Below are 27,444 nucleotides of genomic sequence, written 5' to 3' on the forward strand. Positions count from 1 at the left end.
TTCAAAGAAAAATACTAAGGTGACCACACATACAGTTATATACAGGGTTCAAAGCGCGGTTCATTTAGATTCACAAAGGCCGAACAAAGGATTTTTTGCCTGCTCACGGACACTGAGAAGATCCCAGGCCTGGGACATAGCGTGTAACCACAAAGGGCTAGGCATTCACTGTTGTTCTTGCCGGGCGTATATATATTTATATTTGAAAAAAAGTAGCTAAAAAGCGAAACAACAAGAGAATCGGATGTGAGAAGTGTCAAAAACAATTAGGTTGCGTGTTAAAGTGCACAAGAAAATTCATGACAATCCTTCAAGCAGGTGTAAAAACGCACGGCACAAATCATGAGTGCGTGGAGTGGACTCTGGGCGGTGAATTCAGTGCCGTGCCCTCCGTTTGAGTTTACGTCAGAGACTTCACGCTGCGAATGGAACGGGAATGCTTGGCACGGGGGCTCAAGGTACGGGAAGGGGCGCCCAAGGAAGCCAAAATGGATGCCTTGCGATCGCTTTCAGACAACGTCGCCCGTCGAGGGCGCGCCTTTTTCTTCTCAACAAATACTTCCGGCAGCCACTGTATTGCTGCAGCACTGAGCAGGGCCAACAGCGTGACCACCGCACTGAAGTGCACGTGGGATGCGATGTCGAAGACGTGCAGCAGCACCCACGCAGCGAGCACACCGATGCGGCCAACGGTAAAGGACAAGCCCAGTCCCCGGCTTCTCACGACAATGGGGAAGACCTCAGCGGTGTAAATGTAGTTGAGGCTGAGCACCACGGAGGCAAGGCTTGTGACGAGCACGTCCACCAAGGGAAACATGGGAGACCAACCAACGAGCAGTACAAATGTCTGGGCAGCTGAGGAAATGCACAGGACGAGGTGCAAGAAGGACAGCGTCCGCCGCTCTCCGAGGCGTTGAAGGACGTGCCAGACTCCGGTGTAGAGCAAGCATTGAACTGCGACGAGGAAGGCGTGCCACAGTTCTGTGGCGACCACGTCGCGCAGCAACAGCCCGTAGTAGATGAAGTTGGCGCTGAACCACGCAATCATCACAGACAGCATACGGCATCGTTGCGTAGCGCTACCGAAGTAGTCGTCGGTAGATGATACCACGGTACTAAGGGCCACCTGCTCGCGCTTCTTCACCTGATCTTTCAACACCTTGAACGTCGAGCGTGCCTTGCCCATGTCACTGCGGTTCTGGCTAGCCGCGAGCAAGATAACCTGCTCGGCGGCTCGCATCCTCCACGTCGCAATGAGCCAGCTGGGCGACTCTTCCAAAAAGTAGCCCCAAAGAGCAAGCATGGTCGTTGGTAGGATGAGGAAGGCGTGAGCCAGGTACCAGTGGGGCTCTTGTAGGGCCAGTGCGTACACCAGGGGTGGCATTACCGTGGTGCCAACGGCGGTGGCCACGACGCCGAACAGCCCGCGGCGATCGTTGCCGGTCACTTCGTAGATGAGTATGAACACCAGCACCTGCACCGAGCAACTGCACGCAGACACGAAGAAGCGAGTCACCAGGAACATGCCCAGTGTCTGCGATGCAGCGGCTCCGATGCTGCACACCAGCAACACAACCACGTTGGCCAGGATGGTGGGTCGGCGGCCCACGCGGTCAGACACTAGTCCAACCAGAGGCACAAACAGCATGGCACCCAGCAGATACGTGATCCTGGAGAGACTGTGTAGCCAGACACGGTCGCACACCATGTCCCAGCGGCTCACGATGCTGTCTTCCAAGTGATCGGTACCGTAGAACCAGCGGTCGCAGGTGACAAGCCGCCGCTCTTCCTCGGGGCTGACCTTTGGAGAAGTGAAAGTGATACATGACTTTTGTGCATGCCTTTTATGTTGTATGTTGCATACCATACCAGAAATACAACCGATATTTTGGTATCTGTAAAGAATAGAATGAGAATTGTGCGAGCCTTAACTCGTTTAGTCACGCGACCATTTGTTACGTTCTTTAGAGAACGTAATAACGACATCATCACCTCAATGCAGCTGGACCTTGAGATGGTAAAATAAAAATGTACAGCTACCGACACACGGAACGAAGGATAGCACTCGCTAAAAAAATTACCATAATCTTCCTTATTCGATCTATGACGAGCAAACAAAAGTTACATGTCCTCCTGATAAGGCTCCGGGCAAAGTGTAGATTTTGTCTTTTCTTGTCTACGAGGTATAACTAACGGGTAGACTGCGGTTCATATGTATTGAAGTGAACATTAGTATGAATAAAATCACTCTGCAAGCACGCGATATCCCGATAAGAAATGAATCGTTGTTTGTGGCGTTAAGTTAGAACTATGTGTAATACAACACTTTTATCTACATTTCCGTCATCCCATCTATAAATGACCTCGCTCGGTTCAACGCTGGAAATTAACCTTGAGAAGTAACTATAACTCTCTTGTTTCCCGAACGAAGACACGGAAAATTGGAATTCAACCTATGGCGGTTGGCAATAACGGGCCCCTGTAATTCAGTCTGAGAGGAGGCCGGAATGTCAATCTTGCGCGGTAACTACTGCACCCACGTGGTACAGCTCGTGGTTGGACCCCATCTCTGCCGTGGTTGACGTTAAACTAATCTGGGTAACCCAAAGCTGGGACAACGGCCCAGAAAGTTTTCTCTAGTCGTAGGTGTGAAAGACCGCGATTTCTAAAATCCCCCCTCTCCCCCCCCCCCAAAAAAAAAAAAAAAATTGGTCGCCCTCCCGCCCTGCGAAAGTGGATCTCCAGCAAAGCTGTTGTAAACCACTACGAATGGTGATGGAGGAGGGAATGAAATGTTTCTCGCCGTATCGGCGGGGTTGTCGCTAGCGCTCTGGTAGTGTCATTACATAAGGGCACAGAGTATCGGCCCTCTTTTCTCCTGTTCCGTGCCGCAGCCGTGATTATTGGTCAGTTCGCGTTACGTGACATTTGTTTGCACTGCGACGATTCATGGGCGCCGCCATTTTGTTGTTTATGCGTTTTAGGCGGTCAACGCTTAGCTTCTCCTTCCTGCTATGTGGCTGCACGCGAATGACGTCCTTCCGAATGCGAATCAAAGATAACGCGTGTAACAGAATTTCAGCAGCACAAGTGTCTCCAAAGATGCAGCAAATGCTGGGTCCTGCCTAGCCTGACGCCTGCGCTCGGCGTCTTGGGCAAAAAATGCTCTATTTAGTGACTTAGGGCCCTCATTTCGAGTGCACAAATTCGCAGGGAATTCGCCACGTTTCTTGCGTAAGCACAACGTAAGCAATCAGTGACGTGATAATGCGAACCGCGGACGCTTTGACGCTTCAAATGCGAAGCGTCAAACTACCTTTACGATTGTAACGTATACGGAATGCTAACAAATGTGGACACAAATACGAGCTAAATGAACAAAACTTCTGAAAAAGAAAAGGGTCATAAGGCCGGTAATAGCAAAATGCAGCCCCACCGCTGGAAGCCTAAGCGAGTAAAGTGAGCATGAAAATTGCAAAATTCACAAATTAGCACGGCACATTTACCGTAACGCCGTGTATATATGACTAACAATTGGGCTATTGGCCAAATCTTTCAATCATACTAAGAGCGGAGAGAAGGAAACAGGGGAGAAAAGGGTGCAATGGGAAAAGTGCGGTGGCTGTGGTAACCATATACCGTAATCAGACACGCTTCTACCGTCAGGGCTGTCGCGCATACGATGGACATAACCTACCTGACATACTTCAGCAGCGATGGACTGCATCTACCTCAGAATCAGCTCTGAAACCGGTTCATAATTGGACTTGCGCAAAACAAACGGGGACGAGGAAGGACGACAAGGACGAGCACAAGGAGTGCGCTCGTCCTTGTCGTCCTTCCTCGTCCCCGTTTGTTTTGCGCAAGTCCAATTATGAATCGTTTCCAACTAGGCCGGCTTGCTGTGATGCGTCTGAAACCGGGTCTCACACGGAAGAACGCCGCCGTAAACAACGGAAAGGAAGTAAAAAAATGCCGGACGGTGAGCAAAGATGCAGGCGCTCACTGCCCTAAAACCCCCCACGGCCGACACTCAGCAGACACCCCACCCACCGTTTCGATACGAAGACTACACGCCAGACATATATCCCCCCTCCTGACGAGATTAGTCGCGCCGCAGAATAACATACAATTGCACTATACTCGGTTACAAGTCAAGAACGGCACCACCTCATGTAGTGTATCACTCTGCCAAAGCGCCGGACCCGTGACGTTAGTGCGCGCGCGTTTTGAAAGGGGTGCTATGAATGCGTGATATCGTCTGTCTTGTCTCACGCAGTTTGTCTTCACTGGAGTCGTTTATAAGCATATTAAGTCCAAAAAATCACGGGAACTGCTCACGCCATGTTCAAAATATTCACAGTAACGCCCTACTTGCGCCGCGCGGAGAAACATCCGGCTACGGTGATAAGGCACAGCGGCAACTTCCGGTGCCGTTCTTAAGTTGTCACCGAGTATAGTAGGAGACGGTACCTCCACACATAGACAATTCCGCACCTTCACTTGGCGTATACGCGGACGATGTCACGCTGTGGGTCACTGGTGGTAGCGAAGCACTCATTGAAGACACATTACAGCAAGGTGCACGTGTCGTGAATGAGGAAGCACATTTGGCGAGCCTCGACTGCCCTCCCACAAAACGGACCTCCTCGTCTTACCAGCCAAATCGACCTCTCAAACTTGTCCTGACATCAAAATTTACCTGAATGAACATTTGATCCCAGAGGTCCACTCCCTCAAGGTTCTGGGTCTCGTCATTCAGCATTATCGTAGGAACACTAAATATATCTCGCAGTTAAGCTCGCACGTTAATCAAACAACTGGACTCATCCGACGAGTTACCGGACGCCACCATGGTATTAAAGAAAATGAGAGAATCAGGCTTATCCAGGCCTTCATCATCAGTCGTGTAACATTCTCTCCCATACCTTCATGTTTCGAACGCAGAGAAGACAAAAATTAACTGTCTTATGAGAAAGGCCTACAAAGCTGCGCTACAAATTCCTCTGAGTACATCCACTGCTGCAGATTTGAGCGCCTCGGTGTTCATACCGCCCAAGGATTGGTCGAGGCGCATCATATCAATCAGCTCCGTCGTCTCTCAACTACTCCCACTGGCCAACATATACTGATGCGTCTTGGTATCGGGGGCCCAGTCTGTTCTAAATTAGCTATCCCCATCCCCCGGCCTATCCGCGACTGCCTCCGTGTGCGTCCTATTCCGAGGAACATGCCCCCCACCTACCACAGAGGTAGAAGGGAGCAACGAGCGCGGGCGCTCACCAATAAACTACCCATCAAACCCGACATCCTATATGTATAGATGCGGCAGAATACCGCTGCCTCGACGCCTTTGCCCTCGCAGTTGTTAACAGCCCGAATGACCCCCGTGTCAACTCCCTAACTGTCCGCACCACCATCCCGGTAGCGGCAGAGGAGGCGGCAATAGCGCTCGCGCTAACGACTCGGCCGTCACCCACAATTATAATCACGGATTCGAAAGCGCCCATTAAAAACTTCGCCCGTGGGTACATATCGCCCATCGCGTCCAAAATTCTCCTTCAAAATCCCCCGACCTCCCTGGTAGCTGGTAGACATCCTCTGGACCCCGGCGCACACCGGCTTGTGGGGAAATGAGGCATGCAGACGCACTCCTTGGCCTGCCGAGCACTTCTGCACCGAATTCACCCCTCGCAATTCCCCTCGCCAAATTTTCCACTCTGCGGGGACCCAGCCACGCTGGTCCACTCCATGCGGGCCTGTCCTCAAGACCCCTTTCCAGCCGTAGTTAATGAAGAGCAGTGGGTGGGAGCGCTGGGCAGCTCGGACCCAGAGGTCCAGATACTTCTGCTCACCCGTGCTGCCAACGTCGCTGCCGGCCTTAAACCGGCGGCCACACCGCTTTCGTAAACCAACCTAAGGCTCAATAAAATGATTCCTCCTCCCCCTCTACACAAGAATGGCAAGCGGGTATACCTCCTTCGTACCGATGCTGAAGAACGGCCGTGCATCTAGCTATTCCCGGCAGAGTACACGTCGTGCGGAAAGCACCAGTCCCTAAATTAAGCCTCAAAGTTCTAAAGATGTGAATAGCATCATGCCGCGCCACCAGTCCTTAAACGACTCACTTACCGGTACTGGCGGCTCGTAGACGGTGCACTGGCTGTAGCTGCCGTCTGCCAGGAGCGGGATGGCCGCGTTCCTCCATTCTTCGGGTGGCAGGTAGCGCAGGTTGTCCGGAGGGGCGCACCAGTGCGGGACTTCGCGGCTGATCAGCTCGTACGCCAGGGCGTGCATAACCAGCACCGCCGAGGAGAGCATGCCGGTGAAGAGCACGCGTCGTTGGAAGCTGCCGTGGCCCAGGACCGTGTAGACGTTCTCCTGGATGGCAGTGCGCGACTCGGCCGACACGAATCCCGTCAGCACAGTGGATTCGGGCCGCGGGCTCGCGAGCAAGGTCGAGGCGTGCTGCTCCGTTTGGGGGCTTCGGGGCATCCTTGGGAGGTAGCGCCGATTTCAGAACGGTCGGCGCCTGTTCCGTCGAGATGAGGTGATCGTGCTTCGTCACGCCCGACCGACGTTCTGCGCGTGTTACGCACGGGACTGCCCCAGCAAGCTGTTCTTCCTCGTCATCGTTCATCTCCGCTCATTTATATGGCAAGCAGAACGTTGATCGCATCAACAAAGTTCAAATGCCGTTAGAGGTTTCACACGTTGATGCTGCAGCGGGGGCAAGATATACAGTAGCGAAAATATGCGGGTTCACGCAGACCTCTTATGGGTCCAAAAGTCCGTGGAAATGTTTTGCACTTGACAGCTTCAACTAGGATGATGATAAATATTGTTTACTTCAATGCGATTTCTCGGACTAGGCACGTTACCTCCAGCCAGGGCTTACTAACGCCCAGTAAAAAAACTGCAGTTATAAAGCAAAATAAATTGACGAAAATAAAACAAGCTTAGGCAAAATTCCTTTCAAGATGCTTGCGTCGCAGTTGGCCACTGTTTCATGCAGGCATCTGCAGATGGCGACATCGTCTCATTCCTACCGTCCCATTTTCACGAAGTCCCCCACACGCATTCAGTTTTGGACTTTACGTTTGCAAAGGGCGGATTACTATCGTCGTTGGCTACTCGATAGATGGCCCCATGAGTAGCGACCATGTACTAATTGTTTTCGACATAGCTGTCTCCCAAAGCGCACCGAGTCGTAGCTATCATAACACGCAACACAAACTACGTTTATCCGTCTCCTCTTTACCCAATGATCATGTGGAAGCTATGGCTCTGGAGGTAACAGCCTCGCCTAAAACCTCCCTAAAGATTGAAGGAAGTCCAGACTAATGTAAGGCTTGAAAGTAGCGAAGCTGTGCTCAGCAGCAGCGTTTTTCCTCTTTTTCGCCTCACGGCGTTGTTTAGGCCTCGCCGCTGTAGGAGAAACCACAGCTGGATGTTCGTCTTCCTCCATCGCACACGGTTCTGCGCCGCACGTGGCCTCGTGGCCTTCCTTCGTGGTGTGCGCTTATCGCTGCTGTGGCGGCGGCCTCCTCGCCTTCCTCCGGCACGTCCCGCGCAAGGGTCCTGCGCACGTCTCCTTTCCATCCTCGGCTATCTCTCCCCTGCCGGCTATCTCTCCCAGTTATCGGGCTGCTGCTCCGTTCCGGGCGCTTGAGGAAGGGAGTGTGGATTGACCTCTAGCGCTCACGGGCAAAACTTGTCACCACGCGAAGACTGCCTGAGCAAGATTAGTGTAGCTAGCGCTACAAACCTCATAATTTTTTGTTCCTTCAACCAAGAAAGATGAAATCAGCCATTGGTGGATTCAGGCCTGTGCTAGGGTTTATCGTCAGAAGAAGGCGGCATAGAAAAAAGTTATTTGCAATCAAAGCCCTGATAACTCGGCGAATTTCAATTATTTCTCCGCAATTTTCAGCCGAACCATATCTGTTTCGAAGCACGAGTACCATAAAATTCGCTTTTCCGCGGTTTCAGAAAAGAAAAACCGGCGTTCACCGTTTGCATTCCTGCGCAAGCGTAAAGGTACTGATCATCAAAGTACTGTGGTTTCAGTCGTAGAGACGCCGGATGAAATTTTCGATTTCCGCGATCAGATCTCTTGCGAATGAAAAAAAAATGGTTTACCGCTGCCCTTCCATTCATGACCCTTGAAATCAACGGCTTCACACTTTTCCGCAGTCACGATGGAAGAGATGGTCGATGTGATCATGCGCCTCCCGGCAGCTTAATTCTCCACGGCCCGAAGGTATCTCTGCTCCTGCATAAACCTTATTTTTCATGAATCACCTAATGATTTGTTAAATATTAGATTAGAAAATTGCAAAAATTGTTACCTAGCTAAAAAACTGCAGTCTTGAACATTTGCCAAATTGCTCTGGCTAGCAGCTTAGCCAAATTGGTGAAGATAATTTTACATGGTCGTTTACTTCGATTACTCTTCAAGGTAAATATTCTTAGTCCCCATCAAACAGGATTTCGTCCAGGCTGCTCTATTTGGTCGGCTCATGTTGACCTGGGCAGTCGAATTCCCTTTTCTCGCAGAATAAACAGGTTTGAGTGCTGGTCCCAGTGGACAGTGCCAAACAATATGTCAGCGTAGAGTATAGCATTCCGATTGCCAAACTCAATGATTGTGGTCTGCCCAAATGCATTATTTCCTGGATACAGCAATTTTAACAGCGGAGCTGTTGTTGCTGGGCGTAATGTGTGCCGGCGTCATCAGAAAACGCAGGGTCATATATCTACTCCCACCGCTTACCGTGCGCGTGAGCACGCGCTTTACGAGGAGCGCCCGGCGTCGTCCAGGCTTGCGCGTGGCGCTGGCAAAAAAATACCAAGAAAACAGTTCACGTGCACCTGCGCCTCACGGGGGAGGGGGGAGTGAGGGAGCACAAGACAGCTCGCGCTACAGACGCCCAGTTCGCGAAGCCAGTTGCCGCCGGTTCCAGCGCGTGCTGCAACGTTCCACTTTGAGAGAAATGTGGACGCCTGCGGACAAAACGACCAGGGCCCGCTAGTCATGCATGAGGAAGACGACTATATAGATGGATATGACGATGACTACTACAACCACAGAGAAAAGCGACGACGGAACATGTATATAAACAATTTCAAACCAAATGCAATGCGTATCAATTTCAAACCAAATGCAGTGTGTATCCCGTGTGTGTCATTGAAGCCGCAGTAAGCATGATAATCAAGCTAATCCTAGACAAGCAGGAAAGCTAAGAATAACCAGCTAAACCTGAGCTCACGCTACGTATATCCTGGCATAGCCGAGCTAAGCCACTGCTAATTTTTTACTGAACATTCAAACGTTCGGAGTCGTTAAATCCGGACGTCCCACGGACGTACATGGTATGTCCGTCGGCTCTGAAACGGAGATCCAGTGGACGTCCGGCCGACGGACGTCCAATGGTTGCTTCGGCTGTGTAGGGCAATTTGGCACCTTAAAAGTGTTGTAATTTCGGCCGGCCGCAACACAATCGTAAGAATGAAAACATTATGTTACTATGTATATGACGAAGGAAGCACTACCGATGGGACGTACACAGGGAGAAGGAGATGCGCACTTGCACTGACTACAAAAACCATTTTTTATTGGTTCGGGGCATAGGCTTTGTAGACGCAAGGCGAACCCCATGCAAAAAGGAAGAGGGAAAAGGAAGGTGAAGGGAAGCCAAGATAGGTTTCTAAAACAAACAGGAGGATAACAGAACAATCGTGTCAATGCAAAATTTCGAGCGTTAATTCGAAATTCGAGGGATTGAATTCTTTCGAATTGAAAGGTGTGCTCAGGCTTAGGCACTATAGACGTTCGAGTTCACTGATTGCCACAAGATCCTTTCGTACTATAGCCCCTTGTACAGGAAAAGCTGCTCTTTATAGACTGATGCAATAACCTGCTTTGCTTTTGTGCATGCGTGCGTGCACGCGTGTGCGCGCTTTGCATGCACGTTTTTTGTAAATTGTTTTGTTATAGGGATGCAGGCCGTATCAATTGCCTCTTGATTAACGTGATAGCAAATCCGATACCGGAGGTGCCGCAGTCCGTGGTCGGCGCTATTTCTCTACTGCTTCTCCTGACACGCTTGGTTTTGGACGCTGAATGGACCATAAAAACAAAGCCCAACATTGCATAATTAAAAAAAATACAGTTTTTGGGCCTTTGGTAACTCGCCCAACTCAACTCATTATAGCCTGAAGTACAGCGCTTTCACGAGAAAAGATAAAAAAATATCGAAAAGCTCTCAAACTTTGTGCCCAAAAACGACAGGAGTGACATGATAAGAAAATAATTGAAACAGTGTGGCAACTCCTTGTTAGCATTCAAGTGGCCCAATAAAACGGAACAGGAGGCATCACTAAATCCCATAGTCATGTCTCCTCGCATAGTGGCTTTATGTAGTCCCTTGGATGACAAGGGCTGGGTGAAAAAGTGGCTGGTACGTTTTCTTTATCATCTGACCAAATTGTTTAAAGGAGACTTTAATAAGCTCCACGTTTATTTAAAAAACGATTTTGAATGAAAAAATACTGCATTTCAGTTTTATGGTGTTTTTGAACTACACAATTTCATTTCGCCTTTCACTTATAATTCAGCTCTGAACCTTTTCGCGGACAGCTGTTCAAGCTTGCGTATCGGTTTGTCGCATGATTTAATCGAAGTGGAATTGAACCGGAACGAAATGAATTTGTCCGAACCCGAACCGTAACTTAACTCGTATTTTAGATGCAACTGCATCTCATTCACTCGCCTTGTCCATGCAGCGTCGTCGGCGTTGTTGTCGTCCGCCCCTCCCCCCATTCTCCTCGCCGCGCGAGCTGCGCTCTCCGCCGCTCACCCCCTCTCCTCTCCGATGCCCCTCTCTCGCGAGGGGCATTGCATTGGATTCGAATGGATTGGCTTGGCTTGGCTTGGATTAAAGTGGATTGTGTTGGATTGTGTTGCGTCCCAGCCACGGCAGACACACAGGCGCCGGCGCATGTGCAGTACTCTCTCTTGCACGGCCTCCTCTCCTTCGGGCGCGCTGCGCATATAACCGGCGCGCTGCTCTGCGGTGGCCTTTCGGTCGACGGTTGCTCTCCGCTTGCGCTTGATCCCCCCTCAGCGTCGCATCACACCAGGGTTCCCGCGAGGGGAGGTGGGCGTAATTTTTTCTAGTTCGACACACTGCTACCTCATATGGAAGACACATTAAAAAGGCACAGTATATTAAAGGGGGGCGCACTAACAACGCTGCATTTCCATTTTGCTTGTGTATGAAGGAATTTTTGCTTGCGACGTTCGTCACAGAGACTGATGCGCTTGGAGCACAACTATGGGTTAGGGGGAACAACAGAACAGCTCATTAGGACTCGGGACTTTGCCGACCTTCCGCCCCTGTTTTGTTAATTTTTTTTTCGTTTTTTATGATCCTGTAATCACTGTTGCGACAAAGCGTGGGTTTCTACGAGTGTGGGCGGCTTCAGGTAGGCTTCAGCAGGCTAAAAACAGCGAAGGGGACGGAATAAAAGGAAGACCGTTGAACCCCGGGGCTTTCAATACTAAAGGCGCAACATGGAATTTTTGAGTGCAGAGCACTTTAGGCTCTCGCCTTGCCGTCGTAGCTCCCTCGCTGGACCCAAGTGGAGCAACAGGACATCCCGTAACAGCGCTGTCGTTCGCAGCGTACATCAGAGGCTTCGAAAGCAGTTTATATAATCATAAGCGTTCTAAACTCGTGAACCGCTGGCACTTGTCCTACATCTTCTCGTTGTTTAGCGCAAAGAAAACTATAGGTACAATTGAACCAAAATATACGTAATTAACCTGCGGCGCCTGCATTCATTTAGTTAGGAACGCTCGTTGGGTTGGTTTTATGATAGTAAGCGAAAAAAGCAGCAGCACAAGAAAACAATCGTATAAGTAAACGCGAAAGAAACAAGGACAAACGAAGTGGACGGGACACGGCGCTTGTATATAGACACTGTGTCCTGTCCACTTCACTCGTCCTTGTTCCTTTCACACTTACTTATAATTATATGATGAATGACCAACTCGCCCAAGAAACCACTCTTAAGAAAACAATGGCGTGTTTGAAATGATGCAAAAAGGCTCCACGTGCAAGAAAAAAAATGGCGCATTCGAAATGCCGCAGTAAGGCTCCAGCCCTGCGAGAAAAATTACGCGTTCGAAGTGAGGCAAAACAGCTCAAGCATAAGAAATTAAAACAGGCACAAAAAGAACAGAACTCCCGCCGGTGCAGTTTCAGGCAGGGAGCGCGCGAGCACTGCGAAGGCGGGAATTTTAAAATGCATGGGGTGGTAGCAGTGAGCAGATAACAGCGGTCTGCAGCCCATTATGGCGAATCACTGCTCTTCACTTCCGACAGCTTTCCCATGGAGTGGAACAGCTTCTTTTTTTACGCCGCCTTCTTTTTCTCTTTTTTTTTTTATTGTCTGCTCATTGACAACCACTTACTTCTGAGAACCATCCGTACTGCTCGATCTGCATGCGCTAGCACTTCCCAATACCTCTCTGTCACCCCACATCGCCTGCAGCACCTGTCTCCGATTTAGTGATTGTAGGGCTTAACATAGCGACGCGGATGAGGCGCACCGTAGTGGAGGGTTCCGGATTAATTCTGACCACCTGGGGATCTTTAACGAGCACGGAAACCTCTCACAGATGGGCGTTTTTGCTTTTCGCCTCCATCAGAAAAGCGGCCGCCGCGGACAGGAATCGAACCCGCGTCCTCAGGCATCCATCTCCCCTACTTCCGAGGGTGAACAAAGCGCACGCGGGCTGCACGAGCCACTCAAACCACAACCCAGAACGTACAAATCCCAGCAGGCATCACTCTTACGCCCGGGAAAAGCAACGCGGCCACTACGCGATAAAATCAGCGCTGCGCTTGCTCTAGGGTTGCCTAAAGTCCCCCGATTCGGCGTTTAGCTAAAGCTGATGAAGGGACTTTAGGGTTGCCACCTGCCCGGTTTTGGACCGGCCCGACCGGTTTTTTAAACGGCGGGCCGGTTGCCAGTCCATATCTAAAACCGGCCGTCATTGGCCGGTTTTTTTGGCCCGTGGGCCATGATTACGTCCGTTTGGCGTTTTATAAGCGTCAATTCAACAACCAAGACGATGAATATGTGTCGACAAGCAGCGCAAAGACACGCGAGCAGAGAAAATACGCGGGCGAGAGCGCTGCCTGAGATGGAGGGGGACCTAAGGGAGGAGCAAAACAACGAAATGCTACCGCCGCGGTTACCAATTGCGTTTACGTTTAAGTAAATCACTTTCAGTACAAACGTTACGTGGATTTCTCTTTAAGAAAACACTACAATAAATGGCACTGCTTGTCAGAAACATGGCGACTTTTTTTTTAACACAAAATAAACATTCTATATGCCTCCCCCCCACCCCGAAGGGCTGGTTTTTTTTTTCTGGGAAAAGTGGCAACCCTAGCTTGCTTGGACAACCTGAGCTTTACCTCGCCATATGGTAGTACTAGTCTGTGTTGCTCTCTGCGTATATAACCCTGTATGGGTATTCGGGTTCGCACAAAAACGAAAAATTACGGGCTTATGCGTTGGCCAATACACGTCTGCGGACCTGAGCCAAATGCTGCTTTTTAAAGCGAAGCTTTCAGCCTTTCACTGGTGTTGTCTGTAGTCCACCCAAGACTCACTACAGGAAAGCCAACTTTCTCCAACGATGATGATGATCGTGGGTGAAGGGAAGACAAGCCAAAACGCTTCCTGTGGTCGGAATCGAACCTAGGTCCCTGGAGCTATGAAGCCGGTCAGTAGAATCCATCTGAATTAGGTGAGGGGTGCATGGCAAGATGAGACGAAAAAAGTGACCCACCAACTGATGATTATGATGATGGCTGAATGCTAGGGAAAGCCGTACAAAGCCTGTATCAGTAAGGCAGTATACAGCACAATCGCGGGGCAGTAAATGGTAGTAAAGGGTCCACTCGCAGTAAATGGCCCACTCGCCTCCGGGCTGATTCCTTTGGTGTTGAACTTGATTTTGGAAAGCTTCGCGTTCCCACGTCATTGCTGTTTTGACAGAGGGAAAGTTGATTTTTTTCTCAATTTGCGATTTAATGCTCTCGCATTAAATCAAAAAGCAGCCCCCAAGGCAGAGCAAATGGCCCCTAGTATGCCTACCTTCCATGTTCACCGATTTTTAAGAACCCTTTTGTCTTTGGGGATGCCGTGCCTCTCTATTCATGTATAGCGCTAACCACATGGAGCGATTTTTACAAGCGACGCGACATGCAATGCGATGGGGACCTGCAATTGCTTGTCCCAGTCGCTCGCTGAGGCAAGCACACGAGAGTGATCGTGAAAGCGACTTCGAAATGCGATCTCAATATTGCCGCACAGCGCCCAATACGATTATCGAAGTGCACACAGTCGCAAGGTTTTTTTTAGGTGTGCATTTGTCCCAAAAATGGGAAATAAATGTATTTCAGTAAGCAGAGGGTCGTAATTTTCTAGGATGTGCTGTGCCGCCACTTGCCCCTTCACCTCCCTAAGCCAGAAGTTGGCCCCTTACAGCTCTCCTATAGGCTAGTCGCTAAGGCCACTTCTGGGAGGTGAGCGACTTTTTCTGGCGACCCAGAACCAAGCGATCCAATGAGCGATCTGGTCCGCGGCGAAAAGTAGTTTGTCGCTAGTCGCGTCGCTCCCCAAATCGCTCCATGTGGTTAGCGCTTATGACAATACGGTTGCATTGCACCAACATCACTACGTTGCTACGTAATTGCGATCTTGCTTCAACACGGTGTGCAGCACATCACCTAATCTGCACACCATCCATGAGTGAGCTGGCTAGCCTTACTGGAAATTCCCTTGCTCACACAGCGAACATTTATTCACTCTAAAAAGGTAAGGAACCACACGGCGTATGCAGAACACTTAGCCAAAATTCAGTTTGATCTTCTGCAGCCTGATGGAGGCCTGGGCGACAGACTGCGAGATGTCCTCTCCCAGTGGGCACCTGGGCACCACTCGGAGCGAGTCCAAGTCTTCAGCCACCGACTCCGCACCTGCCCTCAACCGCTCCAGCCCGTTCCAGGCGATCATTACGCCATTGTCTGAACACAGTCGAGCGGGCGTGGCCACAAACATGGCACCCAGGCTGCTGCACACTTGAGCGAGAGCATCCCGGACCACGCCGTTGCACGCCACGCCACCAGCGACCACGAGGGTTGGAGGCGAAGCTTCTCTTCTTGCTGTAGAGGATGTGGGATCCTCATCCATTACACCCTCCTCCCCCTCTTCCGGGGGAAGAGAAAAAGGTGGCAGCAGGCCCTGGTGTGTGCAGAACTCCAGCGCCCTCTGGGTGCGACGAGCCAGGTGCTGCACGATGGCACGCTGTGCTGAGGCACACACGTCGCGCAGCTCGGGAACCAGGGCATCTGCCTCAATGCCTGCCATCGGAAAACAAATAAACGAATGCAAGAAGTAAGGTCGAATGAGAGGGCTACTCAGCCTTCTCACTCAGCATGGGCACTGGCATGGCTCTTGAAGGAGCCATGAAGGCAAAATACAAGTTCGTTTCATACGAAAAATTTCGTGTTCTATAGTGCCCCAGCGCTTGCCCGGAAGCAAACGAAGCTTTATTCACTAGAAAATTATTCAACTGAAGCTAAAATTTTGATTCTCACACCAAAACATATGTTTGAACAACGTTTGAAATGACATCATAAGAGCGGAGATTTACTTAGTGTTAGTCAACCTAGATGGTGCCACCACATCATGGCAAGCCGTTTTCTGCCTTTGGTTTGTTTGTGACCATATTTAAACCTGGCTTGTTTTTGTTCATGGAGAAAATCATTGTTTCGTAAAACATGGTGCTCGCTTGACAAATATGGTCACGTAAGAAACCGTTGCTTGCATCAATCGGCCAGTGTCGTTCGAGACAACCCCAAAGCCTGTGCATCTAAACGAAGCATAGTGCATGCAATACCAACAGTAGTAGGCATCGGTACTTCTATGTTTACGCGTGCTTTTGCAACCTCCACTGTTTGTCCCACGATTCTTGCTGATAAAAAAAGAATGTGCCCTAAATTTAAGTGCAAACAGCTTGTTCAACAAGCTCATAAGTTGTGCCTAATTTGCATTTACTTTTTCAGGCTTCTGCCAATCACAGAGCTGGCTGATATGACATCATAGGTACTGTTGTGGGAAATGAGCTAGTGGGTCGCATGGCCATTCCCTTTTTTCCTAATTATACAGCTTATTTGAGCGAAGCTTACATTAAAAGTGGTGTCAGTATGAATGAATGAGGCAATCGTCTGAATGAACCAAACTTGCATTTCGTCTTTATGGCCTCTTTAATTTAAACATGCCACTTTAATGGCATGAAAAAACTGACATAGGTAACTTCCATGCATGTGGTAGCGTAAAAAGAGAAGTGAAAGCAATGTCAGACGAAAATATTTAGTGAATGTCCTTATGCTGTTTGTTCCTCCGTGCCTACACTGGCATTTCCCTGCGGTTACTCCAGAAAACATTTGCTACATGCTGCTTGCACTTAGCAGAGCAGCCTGGGAAATCTTCAAAAACAATCACAGCTCACACATCCACAACAGCTGCAGTGTCGCTGATATCTTTTAAGGGGCAATGAAGACAAAATGCAAGTTTGGCTCACTCGAAAGATCGTCTCATTAGAACACTGACACCACTTTTAATGCAAACTTCACTCAACGAAGGGAAATCTGGCATCCACCTCAATGCTGCCGCACGGCTACAAAGGAAAGCTGTACAGCTTACTGAGAGACTTCGCAGTTGAAGAAAAATTTGTCCTGGTCTAGGGCGAACATTTTTTTTTTTTCTTCAACTGCGAAGTCTCTCAGTAAGCTGTACAGCTTTCCTTTGTAGCCGTGCGGCAGCACTGAGGTGGATGCCAGATTTCTCTTTGCCAGAACTTACTCCACCTTGGGGTTTCCCCAAAGTCTGGATGATTAAAACTTCGCTCAAATAAGCTGTATCATGAGAAAAACAGAGAATGGGCATGCGACTCACCAGCTATTTTTCCACACTGAACTTATGACCTTATTACAGGCAGTTTGTTGCGACTGGCTAAGGGTGACAAAATCCTATGCAAATTAAACAGGGATTATAAGCTTGTACATGTGCGATTTGCACTTTAATTTAGTACACATTCTTTTTACAGCAGTGAGAATGGTAGGGCAGGTAATGGAGGTTGCAAGCAACACTTAAACACAGAAGCCCTACTAGCGCGTATGGCATGCACTATGCTGGCCGACACTGCACAGCCATCGGGCGCATTGGGCTTGCACAGGCCAACTTGCATAAGCAACACTGCAACTTAAGTGATCCTGTCTGACGAGTCATGCCCTCCCCCTCACACTTTTGCCACACTTTCCTCCACTGTTTTCCTCCTGTCTTGGATATTTCTTTCATTTGCTCGGTTACGAGGCCAACAAAGCCGCGAAACCAGAGTAGCGGGCGCTTAAGTGTTGTGCACTAAAACCATTTCGCTTGAGGCACTTGGCTATTCTGGTGCGTAGCTTGATCCCACTTAGACATAAGAGCACAAGGTGTAGCAACAGAGAGCACAGCCAGATTTCAGTCAGAAGACACACGATGCGAGGTGGCAGCTTTTTCTTGCATGTCAATGACAACAGTGCCTACAAATTTAATAGGCTGACTTTAGAGAAGATCAAAGCCAAATATTCCCAATATTGCTGTTTTAAAATGACCGCTGCCTTTGCGACATTACGCATGCACCAGCTTTTATTCTACATCGTTATGCACATTTATAACAAGTTGAAGCTGGCGTTCCTTTTTATTACTTGCACTGTCATCATTTTTTATTGCGTGCGCTGCCACCGGATCAGCAGCTGCCACTTTTCCATCTTTTCCTTTTCTTCCATAGCATTTGTTTAAAAGTCAGTGTTATGTTTCTATACTCCTCCTGTCCAGCTGTTGGTCCTGTCTAAATGTTACCGTTGCCGTCTGGAGGCTTTAAGGGTCACGTTTACCACGCCACAGCCACGGTACGAGGGACTAGTTATTACTACCCCTAAATATGCTTTCTGGTACCACGGCAGTTAATGATCTCATCCGCTCTCATTCCTTTATCAGAGTGCACACCAACCAGGTAAGCTGAGACAACACTTCGCATTCCATCAAGAGAATTGACACTGAATCAAAGTGAAACCAGAGCAACAAGCAACGAGCAACAACACCGACCGTGCAGCTTCTCAAGGCGCTGGATCTCCCTGTAGACGGAGTTCTTGAGGCCCGCAAAGGAGAAGTCGCATGTCCGGTACGACGTCATGGGCTCGGGGAAGGGGACGGCCCGGCAGTTGGCTCCACGGGCCAGAAGCTCCACAGCGGCCCCACCGCTGAGTCGCCGACACTCGGGAAGGTTGTGCACCTTTAATCGTCGGGCGATCTGAAGAAGAGAAGGCGGACGTAATTGTGTGATCAGGCGCAAGCGCTTTGCTATCATCAGGAATACTTTAAAGAATACTTCTCATGCCTTTCTCAGGCTGTTTGTTCAACCATTTGGCATGCACCAACTGGCTGAGCTCTCCACCATCGTCAAGAGGTTCTTTTGGCACAAAATAAGACAAAATATACACACAAAATATATACAAAATACCAAATATATACAAAATACAAATAAAATACAAAATATAAGACAAAATACAACTTTCTTCAGTTTGGAAAAAAAAAAAAGCAGTATTTTATAACTTTTGCAGCTCCATTACAGCCACGAAAGATGTTTTTGTACCCAGAAGAATGAATTGCATATTCAAAAACTTTGAAATTTTGCGCTACAATGATGTAATGACGTGTTTTTTTTTTTTAATGTCCTGCTGTTATCTGCACTTATCTGCTGTTTCCGGTATATCCTCTGTACGCAAAGCCCTGGCAGCACGTGAGCATGGGCACATGATCTGAATCTAGTTTTTTTTCTCTCTCTCCTGTTTTGTTTTGTTATTGAGTGTGTCGCTGCCGTCTGTTGTTTGCACAGTTTTTTCTTTGCATTTTTTTCCCTTGATACTATTATGCCGTACCTGCAATTCTTTGTGTTTATTTTCCTCTATAACACCGCCCTACATAATGCCTTTTGGAAAGTGTAAGTTTGTTAATAAATAAATAAATAAATAAATAATATGGGCACAAATGGTGTGATGCGGGCCAGCACAAAATGCATAGTTAATAGTGTGTTAAGTGAATGTTAGCATCCAAGTGACATGATCAAATGGAACTAGAGGCCCCAGTATAGTCAGCACAGTCATGAGTCTTGGTGGTGGTGGCTTAGGTCACCGGATGCCAACGTCCAAACAATATTTCCCAAGGTCATAGATAAATTGCCGGAAAGTGACTCGTTAGTCGCCACTGCTTCATATTTTTTTCTTAATATCTCCGCTCTTTGTATAAAGTTTGTGATAAAATTGGTATCGTTGTTGTCAGGACAGAGTGGTCCTTCCAACGAATGAAATTTGTATTTTGTCTTCATGGCCCCTTTAAGCTTGAGTGGGACAGTGAGGGGAGGAGGAGTGGACCAAGCGTGTCGTGCCTTGTCCAGGGCCTCCCCCGGAGCGTCGTCGATGGTCTGGCCAAGGAGCAGGAAGTCGTCGATGGCACGCACAAGCGCCAGTTGGCAGTGGCCACCGGACACCAGCAGCACCAGGTAGGGAAAGGGAACCCTGCATCACGGGCCACGTCTTGTACTCGGTGTTTACAGAAACGGGTAAACTTGCAGTCAATCTCTTCCCACAAAGAGACCCACTGGGACATGTCATCTAAGCTGTCTTTAAGCACCATAGTGCCTGGTTTCCTGCCACAACAATGACATCGTGGTGGCAGAGACCATTCTGCACACTGCTGTAGGCTGCTGTAGTCTCAGACTGCAATAAAAACTTTCTTTAAGAGGGTTGAATACAACCACCAAGACCTTTTGTTATGTCTTGTGAATGTTGTAATGACTACCTTTTCTGCTTCAGCAGATTGCTGAGTACTGGTTATTTTGTTGGAACTACTGGCATCTGTTACATGCGTTCTCAATGAGTGACATTGATAACGATAGCCTCCTGACCAGAGGTGTTAAAGACTACATCATACAAGTCTTGTGTCCTTCCTTGAACATTGAACAAATTGCTATTCTCTGCACCTACACATTCAAAGAAATGCATGAATATGTTGCCTGTTCTCCCGAATTTTCCAAAATTAGTAGATTCTGCAAAACAGAATTTCAATTTGGGCACCCTTTGAAAAATCTTCATACATCTACACGGATTACTATATGCGGAAGCACTGGGGCTACTCATTTCTGCAATGTGCATACCGAACTGGACTAATAACACAGGTTAGTTTCACACAGAAGGGAGAACTCTGTATACACACCGTCATCCTGTAATTCAACAGAGCAATTCATTTGCTCATGCAAGGCCTTGCAGGGCTCGCATGGTACACTGAAAACATGCCACCTGCCAGTGAACTGAGTGCAATCTCGCCAAATATTGAGAGGACGGATCAGTGAGTGCCTAGAGAAGCAGAATTGTTTTACTTTCTGTACACACAATTGCAGTGCGGTTTCTCTGCAAGATGTGGCTGTTGTGCTGGGTTCACGCTCTTGTCAATGCAACTGTGTGAAGGCAAGTTACCTCTGGAGTAGCAACATCTGCCGATGGAAGCACAGCCACGGTGACTCATGGTTAGGCATAGTTAAAGGTGCCATGAAAACAAAATGCAACTTTGTTCAATTTGAAATAACTAGCCTTTGGAAACTCACGCAGCTCTATTCTACCAATGAAGGTCATTTTTAACAGAAAAAGTGCCAAGAAATATTGAAAGACTCAAATTTCACACTACATGCAGTTACGCATTATGGAAGCGTATAGGTGTTTCCTAGTCAGCACAGCCAAGTTACACAAGGTGCCATCTAGGGGAATTTTCGAAGCTATATCCACGTGCTTGTGGCACTCAATTTAATTGCTCAGAATCATTCAGTCTCGTAGTGTAGTGGTTCCGCTCCTGCATAGCAAACATTCAAAGCCAAGTTCAAATCCCGTTAGTGCTTTTTCTTTTTTCAATCGTTCGTCATACTTGTGGATTAGTATTTTTTGTCACACATATCTATTTATGACACCTTCATGCATTAAATGGGATTCCAGGTAGTTCCACTATCTCTAGGTCAGTTTCAGCTACTGTTGCTTGTATGTTTTTGTAGTTTTGCCGCTTTTAGGTCCGTTTGTGGGCTACTTTTGTTGAATATTTTGAAACACCCTTGGTTGTTTCTCTGTTGGGTGAGTTTAAGGTGATATATATATATATATATATATATATATATATTCACTTTGGGTGATTTTGTCCGGTTTAGGGTAGTTTTGCCTCCACATAGGTCAGCAATGCCGGCTGAGGTAGATGCGGTAGGCATTTACGTACATTACTTTTTACAATTCCATTGTTTTATCCATTTTAGGTCCATTGTGGCTGTTTTTTTTTTTTCAGTTCCGGTGGTTTTGTGGGCATCAAGTAGGTTTATACCACGATACAACCCCCCTACCAAGCTCAGGTGATGGCTGGCTGTGCTGACTAGGAAATGCATATACACATCATGCGTAAGAGTGATGCAATAGAGGGAAACACTACAAATGTAGTTATCAGTGTGTCCAACCGCAGGTTAGCGTTCAAGTGATACAACCAAATGGAACTAGAAGACCTAATACCCCTGTCACACGGCAGATCTAATGACATTTACAGCAAATGTCATTCGCTCTAAATGTCATTAGTTCTGTGCTACACGAGAATACCGAATGACATTTGAGGCGAATGACATTTAGCGGCTAACTGAGGTCCCGGACCTCAGTTAGTGGCCAAATGAGTGAGTAGCCCTGACAGCAGTGGCGCGTCCCTAGACAGGAAAATTCAGTAACAAACCAAAGAATACTGTTTTTAAAAACTGTCAGTAAACTTATATTTTCTTCTTTGTATTGTTGTTCAAATAAAGAAAGACAAACAAGTACTAACAAAAAAGAAAATCTCGTCCCCAGTGTGCGCGCTACCCTAATCCGTATTTTTTGCAGACTTGTTTCGACTTGTGATGTCTACTGATGTCACTTAAATCGGTGGTTTTCTTGTTTTTATTTTAAGAAATATTCCTTTGTTACGTTTTTAAAAGAAATAGTACGTGTGAAAACAATCTAGATGCGCTTGAAATGTAATCTTGCGGTTTTGCGAGCATGCTAATCGTCACCGCTATCACAATCAAATGACATTTGTTCCGCCGTGTAGACCCGCACGGCCGAGCCGAATGTCATTTACAGCTAATGTCATTCAGTTTGAATGACATTAGATTTGCCGTGTGACAGGGGTATATCGCCCAGTGACGTTTCTTGGGAATGGATTGAGTTGGCAGCTTCTAATCGCACAAACAAGATTCTGTGGCATCATAGATAGAAAAATAACCGGAAAATGGCTGGAGAGTGGCCCCTACTGCAACTGTTTTCCCTAACATCTTATGAATTTTTTGAAGTTTGCAGGGAACACTGCTCTTAAAACAGGTTCCTTTAATTGTTAAGTAAACTGTGTGAAACTTGCAGTCTTGCTGCTTTTCTTGCATTGATTTCAAATATGCCGTTATTTTTTTTTAGTCGGTCAATTAGTTTCCAAGATAATTAGAGATAATTTGGAGGAACAGTAGACGACACAGTGTTAAGAACTGTAATCTTTATATTTCACAGTTTTATGAACCCTAGTGAATGCAATAACAGAATCAGTTTATTGAAGCACAGCTTGGAACTAATTTTACACCTCATTAAACCTTGGTGGCACCAGTGGCAAAGAACCATTTCGAATGCCCATTTGAAACACCAAAGTTTAATGAGCTGTAAAACAAGTTCCAAGTGATGCATCAATAAACCGATTCTCTTACTGCATTCACTAGGGCTCATAAAACTGTGGAATATAAAGATTACAGTTCTGTTACTAACACTGTTTCGTCTATTATTCCTCCAAATTATGTCTAATTATCTTTGAAACTACTAATTGACACACTCAAAAAATAATGGCATATTTCAAATCAATGAAAAAAAAAAGCCGCAAAACTGACACATTTCACAGAATTTACTTACCGATTAAAAGGAATTGTTTTAAGAGCCATGTCCCCCCTTAATGAACCAAACCTGTATTTTGTCTTCATGGCCCATTTAAAGTAGCCTATCATTCACACGAGGCAAGAGAGCCTTCTCCTCCTCACCGGTGCTGCAGCCGTACGGCTGTGGCGTGCGCCTCCATGTGGTGCACGGGGACGAGCGGCTTGCCGTACTTGCGGGCCAGCTCAATGGCAAAATCCAGCCCCACGCGTAGCGACAGCGCCATGCCTGGCCGCGTGGTCACCGCTATGGCTGTCACCTCCTGCAAGAGTGCCGCAGACATGAGCTTATTTTCCTCGCATGTTTCTATGGCCATCGATTCTTGGAGCTGAACTGGAGTGTGGGAAGTGGACAGCCAAACCGACAATTCTACTACATACAAGCAAACAGCCAAAAGCTTCGGCGCTCGGTTTGTCCTCAATGCAAAAAGAAAAGAAGCGTCTAGCAAGAAGCAAGCCCGAGACAGGACATGGCACTTACAAACTATTTAAAGCTTTACTCTGCAAGACACAAAAACAGTCGGGACAAAATAAAAGAGAAAGATGCAGCGTGTAGTCTAGTAAAAAACTTAAAACTCCAGGGCACCCAAGCCCTTTTATGAGGGTGTGATTGTGAAAGAAGCAATAAAAAATTCCCCGCATTTTCCCGAGGGGAAGAATGTGAAAGTGCGAATGCACGAGTTGAATTTGCGCAGTTCGGTAATGTTCGCGAAAGAGAGATCACACACACACACACACAACTACAAAGAAAGAAAGATGCATTTATTCACAGACACCTATTTGTGTTGTCGTTGTACTTGATTGCTAGAGCGGATCTCAGCTTTGAAATTTCGTGTCAGTACTCCTTTAAGCAGGTGCATTAGCCCTTCTCCCGCCCGATTCCTGGCCAATCCCCCACGTGGGTATGTGCCATGTCAGCGGCCAGGCAGCGCGCGCCCATCTTTGAAATTTCGTGTCAGTACTCCTTTAAGTGGGTGCATTAGCCCTTCTCACGCCCGATTCCTTGCCAATCCCCCACGTGGGTATGTGCCATGTCAGCAGCCAGGCAGCACGCGCCCATCTCCCCCCGTTGCTAAGGAAGACGAGGAGCGCGCACACCCGCAGCTGTTGCTATGCGGACTACGGCGGCGGACGATTCAGGCTCACTTAAGAAGTGCATTCGCACTTAATAACGTCCAACTGAACACCACAGACCACTCTGCAACGCACAGAGTATCCTGACTAGCCGGTGACTGCTGCACCATTGGGTGTGGATGCAGTGTCGCCCAGAGTGTGAAGCATGGCATAAGGGTGATTAAGCTGCCTCCCTTTGCAATGACTTGTGGGGAGGAGGAGAAGGAGAGAGAGGAGGAGAGGGGGACTGCACTACCTCCATTGGAACGGTGCAGTGCTCGAGGGCCTCTTGGGTGACACGGGCAATGTGCTCCTTGTGCATGTCCCGAGCAATCGGAGGAATGATGCCGCCATACCTGCACAGGTGTTCACGCAGTATTCAAATGCCTGACACCCTGTGAATGTTCAAGTCAACTTTAGGCCCATACCATCTTGTACAGTAAAACAGGGAAGGCAATAGAGGCTGAGGGCAGTGCCTTGTAGCACACCATTGTGATGCGCATCAAAAATGAAAGCAAAAAGCAAACATGTCATGTTGTTGTAATTAAGGACAAGAACAAAGAGATACAAATGCACACGCCTGTAAGAAACTATAGCTACATTTTTTAGCACAATTCGCTGAGATTTCAGGCAGTGAGAGGGTGATAGCTGAAAGTGATACTGGTAAAACGTGGCATACAATCGACACGAGGCCTTGGATACTCGAATCACCCCACCTACACAAATATTGTCCGTACAAGGAATGTGGACGTGTCGCCAGATTTTCTATAGCTAATGAGCTCATTAGTGCCCATAGGAAAACTGTCCATTCTGCGCGAACACCATTATGCGGTTGCACCTATACACTTTAGAACATGCAACAACTGCATGCATTAAAGGCAATTCAACTGGTGCGGTCTCAGAGTACTACGACAGGGCAATGGCCAATTCCTTTCTTTGCGAGCATTTGACGCCATTCCAGGGCTGCTCAAAGGTAGACTGGGCCACTTTTTTTTTTTTTGCAATGTTCTGTTAGCCAGTACGGGCATGTAGATACAGATTGAATTAGGTCCGGTTGTGAGGCGCTACAAGTGCAAAAAACACCATCTAGTAAATGGTGTGCTTTGCCCATGTCGTTAAAGGCACGTGAAATCTCCTATGTGGCTTTCACATGCATTAGTCGGGCAGTACAAAAACACTTGAAAGTACTGGTAGCGTAGAAAAAACGTCTTGTCTCCTGATTGCCCCACTCTCACATGTCATTAGGAGTCAAGCAGCACCTAAACACTTGAAAACACCGAGAGGGAACCCTGAAAAAGAAAGGGAAAGGAACAGTGCCCCACCCGAGGAACTCGCTCAAGAAAGCGGCTTCACACAGGTACCACAATGCGGAAGAATTCTTCGCTGTTCCACTTTATCTAGGTTCAGGCGATACTCACTCAATGTGTTTCGCCAGCTGGGAGTGTGCTGCCTCGCCGAGGACGTTCCCCTGGTCATCGACGATGCCGACGGCAGTGTCGTCGCAGCTCGTCTCGATGCCCAGCACGACTGTCCTGGGTCGCGTGCACTGGCACCGACTGCGCCCTATTCGCTTGCCAAAAAACGAGAGTCCCCCTGAAAGGAAGCGGTCGCTCGGCAGCAAATGTCGCAGCTTTCGAACGATCATGCTAGCAAGGGCGGACGGGCGTGCTACGGGTCCTCGTGCTTTTGCCGGCGTGACTCGCTGTCGAAGCTAAATGCGGTTGATACAGAAAGGAAAGCCTAAATGTGGCGATGCAGCAAATCGGTTGAAAGTACACCAGGCATGTTCATAAATAGAGCTTGTAATCGTATCACGTTGCTCCAGCCACTGCTCCAGCAGTGCACCAAAGCCGCCATTGCGCGTCCCTAGCAACCGTTGCTACTAAGTGCGCAGCAAAGGCGACCCTCCGCATAATTCTTCTCAAAGCTCTATTTGCCTCGTAAAATTCTAACCCTGATATTTTTCAGGCAAAAATTACAGTACAATATTTAAATACTTCCTAATTGGCTATCGTAACAACATCTTGAACAAAAATATACATCACGTGACTTCTGCAAACGACGCGGCATTTTTGGATGTAGGTCTTGGCATGTTTTGGTGTTGCGGCCTTGCTAGGCTTCTTCTGACCGGCCAGAAGCAAGGAACCGCGACGGAGGGGCCCTGGCGGAAGTGTATTGCGTGGTGTCTGCGACAGCTGGTCACTGCCGCCCAAGCTATGGTAGTGCACTCAGAACTATTGAGTTACGCTTGTCGCGTAGCTCACAAAAATCGCTGTGTTGTTACCCTTATAGATATCGTTCAATGTAGCCCGAAATACCCTTGAATTGCACGCTTGTAAATGTTGATGCTTGGGCGAGTTAGTGTTCCATATTCTTGAATTCACATCGTAAAACAACAAGCAAACAAGGACGAGAGGGAAAGAGAGACATGCAGGCGCTGTCAGCGAGTCTCGTTATCCTCCTTGTCCTTGTTTGTTTGTTGTTTGTGCTGTGAATTAAAGAATCTGCACACTCTTTGATTCAGACGATGTCCACCAGAATCGGAACTTTGCCGCCGTCACACCCATTCGTTCTCTTTTTCTTGCCTCCACTGGCTGCAAACTCCATCCTACAACATACACAAGTGATGGCAGTAGACGCCGGCAGTAGACCCATGAAGACATCGTGCGACCAAACTGGCGCATTGGTGGAGGCCGACCCCCCCAAGCCGCGCTTTGACTGACATCTCCCCGGCAATGCACATTTTCCACTCTCGCAGCAGCTCTCTCCACTTTGCTGTTCCGTGTTACAGAGTGAAGCGGGTCGGTGCAAAAATTTTACTGACATCCCCATCTGGCGCCCTCACAATAATATGTATGCCAAGTTACTAGTATAATCACAAAAATGACTAGGACTTTCCAACACTCAGTATGCAGACAGTAATAGGTATCATTCTAAATGTAACGTAAAGTCAAATCAAGTGAGATGCAACAGTACATACATACAGGTTAAGATATGACATGTACTGCTGCACTATAGGATTAAGATGCTAGATCAGCAAAATGTTGAAAACAAATCATGATGAAAAGCCACTCTGCAGATTTCAAAGACAATGAAGAGGCAATACTGCCGAAAATGTTAAGCGGATGCTCAATTTGTATTCTGTTATGCATTGGCTCAATTATACTTTGTGAATGTCA

At 47.9% G+C, this 27,444-nt stretch overlaps 2 protein-coding genes across 2 annotated transcripts; both read right to left on the minus strand.

Moving 5' to 3' along the window:
• Positions 1-193: 193 nt before the first annotated feature.
• On the minus strand, positions 194-6,666 carry LOC144166542 (solute carrier family 22 member 7-like). Its single transcript, XM_077696041.1, has 2 exons — positions 6,133-6,666; positions 194-1,801 (listed from the first exon to the last, which is right to left on the minus strand). Exons 1-2 carry the CDS (start codon positions 6,493-6,495, stop codon positions 401-403), a joined length of 1,764 nt encoding a protein of 587 aa, XP_077552167.1. The 5' UTR covers positions 6,496-6,666; the 3' UTR covers positions 194-400.
• An 8,172-nt stretch (positions 6,667-14,838) lies between these two features.
• On the minus strand, positions 14,839-26,134 carry Tcs4 (Threonyl-carbamoyl synthesis 4). Its single transcript, XM_077696062.1, has 6 exons — positions 25,684-26,134; positions 24,522-24,621; positions 23,258-23,415; positions 19,577-19,706; positions 18,238-18,442; positions 14,839-15,446 (listed from the first exon to the last, which is right to left on the minus strand). The coding sequence occupies exons 1-6, from the start codon at positions 25,908-25,910 to the stop codon at positions 14,932-14,934; spliced, it is 1,335 nt and encodes a 444-aa protein (XP_077552188.1). The 5' UTR covers positions 25,911-26,134; the 3' UTR covers positions 14,839-14,931.
• Between the last annotated feature and the right edge of the window lie 1,310 nt (positions 26,135-27,444).

The sequence above is a fragment of the Haemaphysalis longicornis genome, unplaced genomic scaffold (assembly GCF_048455015.1).
Source record: "Haemaphysalis longicornis isolate Haplotype H1 unplaced genomic scaffold, Haemaphysalis longicornis Haplotype H1 scaffold_18, whole genome shotgun sequence".
NCBI classification, from domain to species: domain Eukaryota; kingdom Metazoa; phylum Arthropoda; class Arachnida; order Ixodida; family Ixodidae; genus Haemaphysalis; species Haemaphysalis longicornis.

What these genes read in the sequence shown, in the direction of transcription:
- LOC144166542 (XM_077696041.1), bottom strand. Translation starts at nt 6,495, where the DNA reads ATGCCCCGAAGCCCCCAAACGGAGCAGCACGCCTCGACCTTGCTCGCG. An exon ending in TCTACGAGCCGCCAGTACCG is followed by an intron (nt 1,802 to 6,132) that starts GTAAGTGAGTCG and finishes ACTTCTCCAAAG; the next exon opens with GTCAGCCCCGAGGAAGAGCG.
- Tcs4 (XM_077696062.1), bottom strand. Translation starts at nt 25,910, where the DNA reads ATGATCGTTCGAAAGCTGCGACATTTGCTGCCGAGCGACCGCTTCCTT. An exon ending in ACTGCACCGTTCCAATGGAG is followed by an intron (nt 23,416 to 24,521) that starts GTAGTGCAGTCC and finishes GCACTCTTGCAG; the next exon opens with GAGGTGACAGCCATAGCGGT. An exon ending in GCGCCTTGAGAAGCTGCACG is followed by an intron (nt 15,447 to 18,237) that starts GTCGGTGTTGTT and finishes TTCCGATGGCAG; the next exon opens with GCATTGAGGCAGATGCCCTG.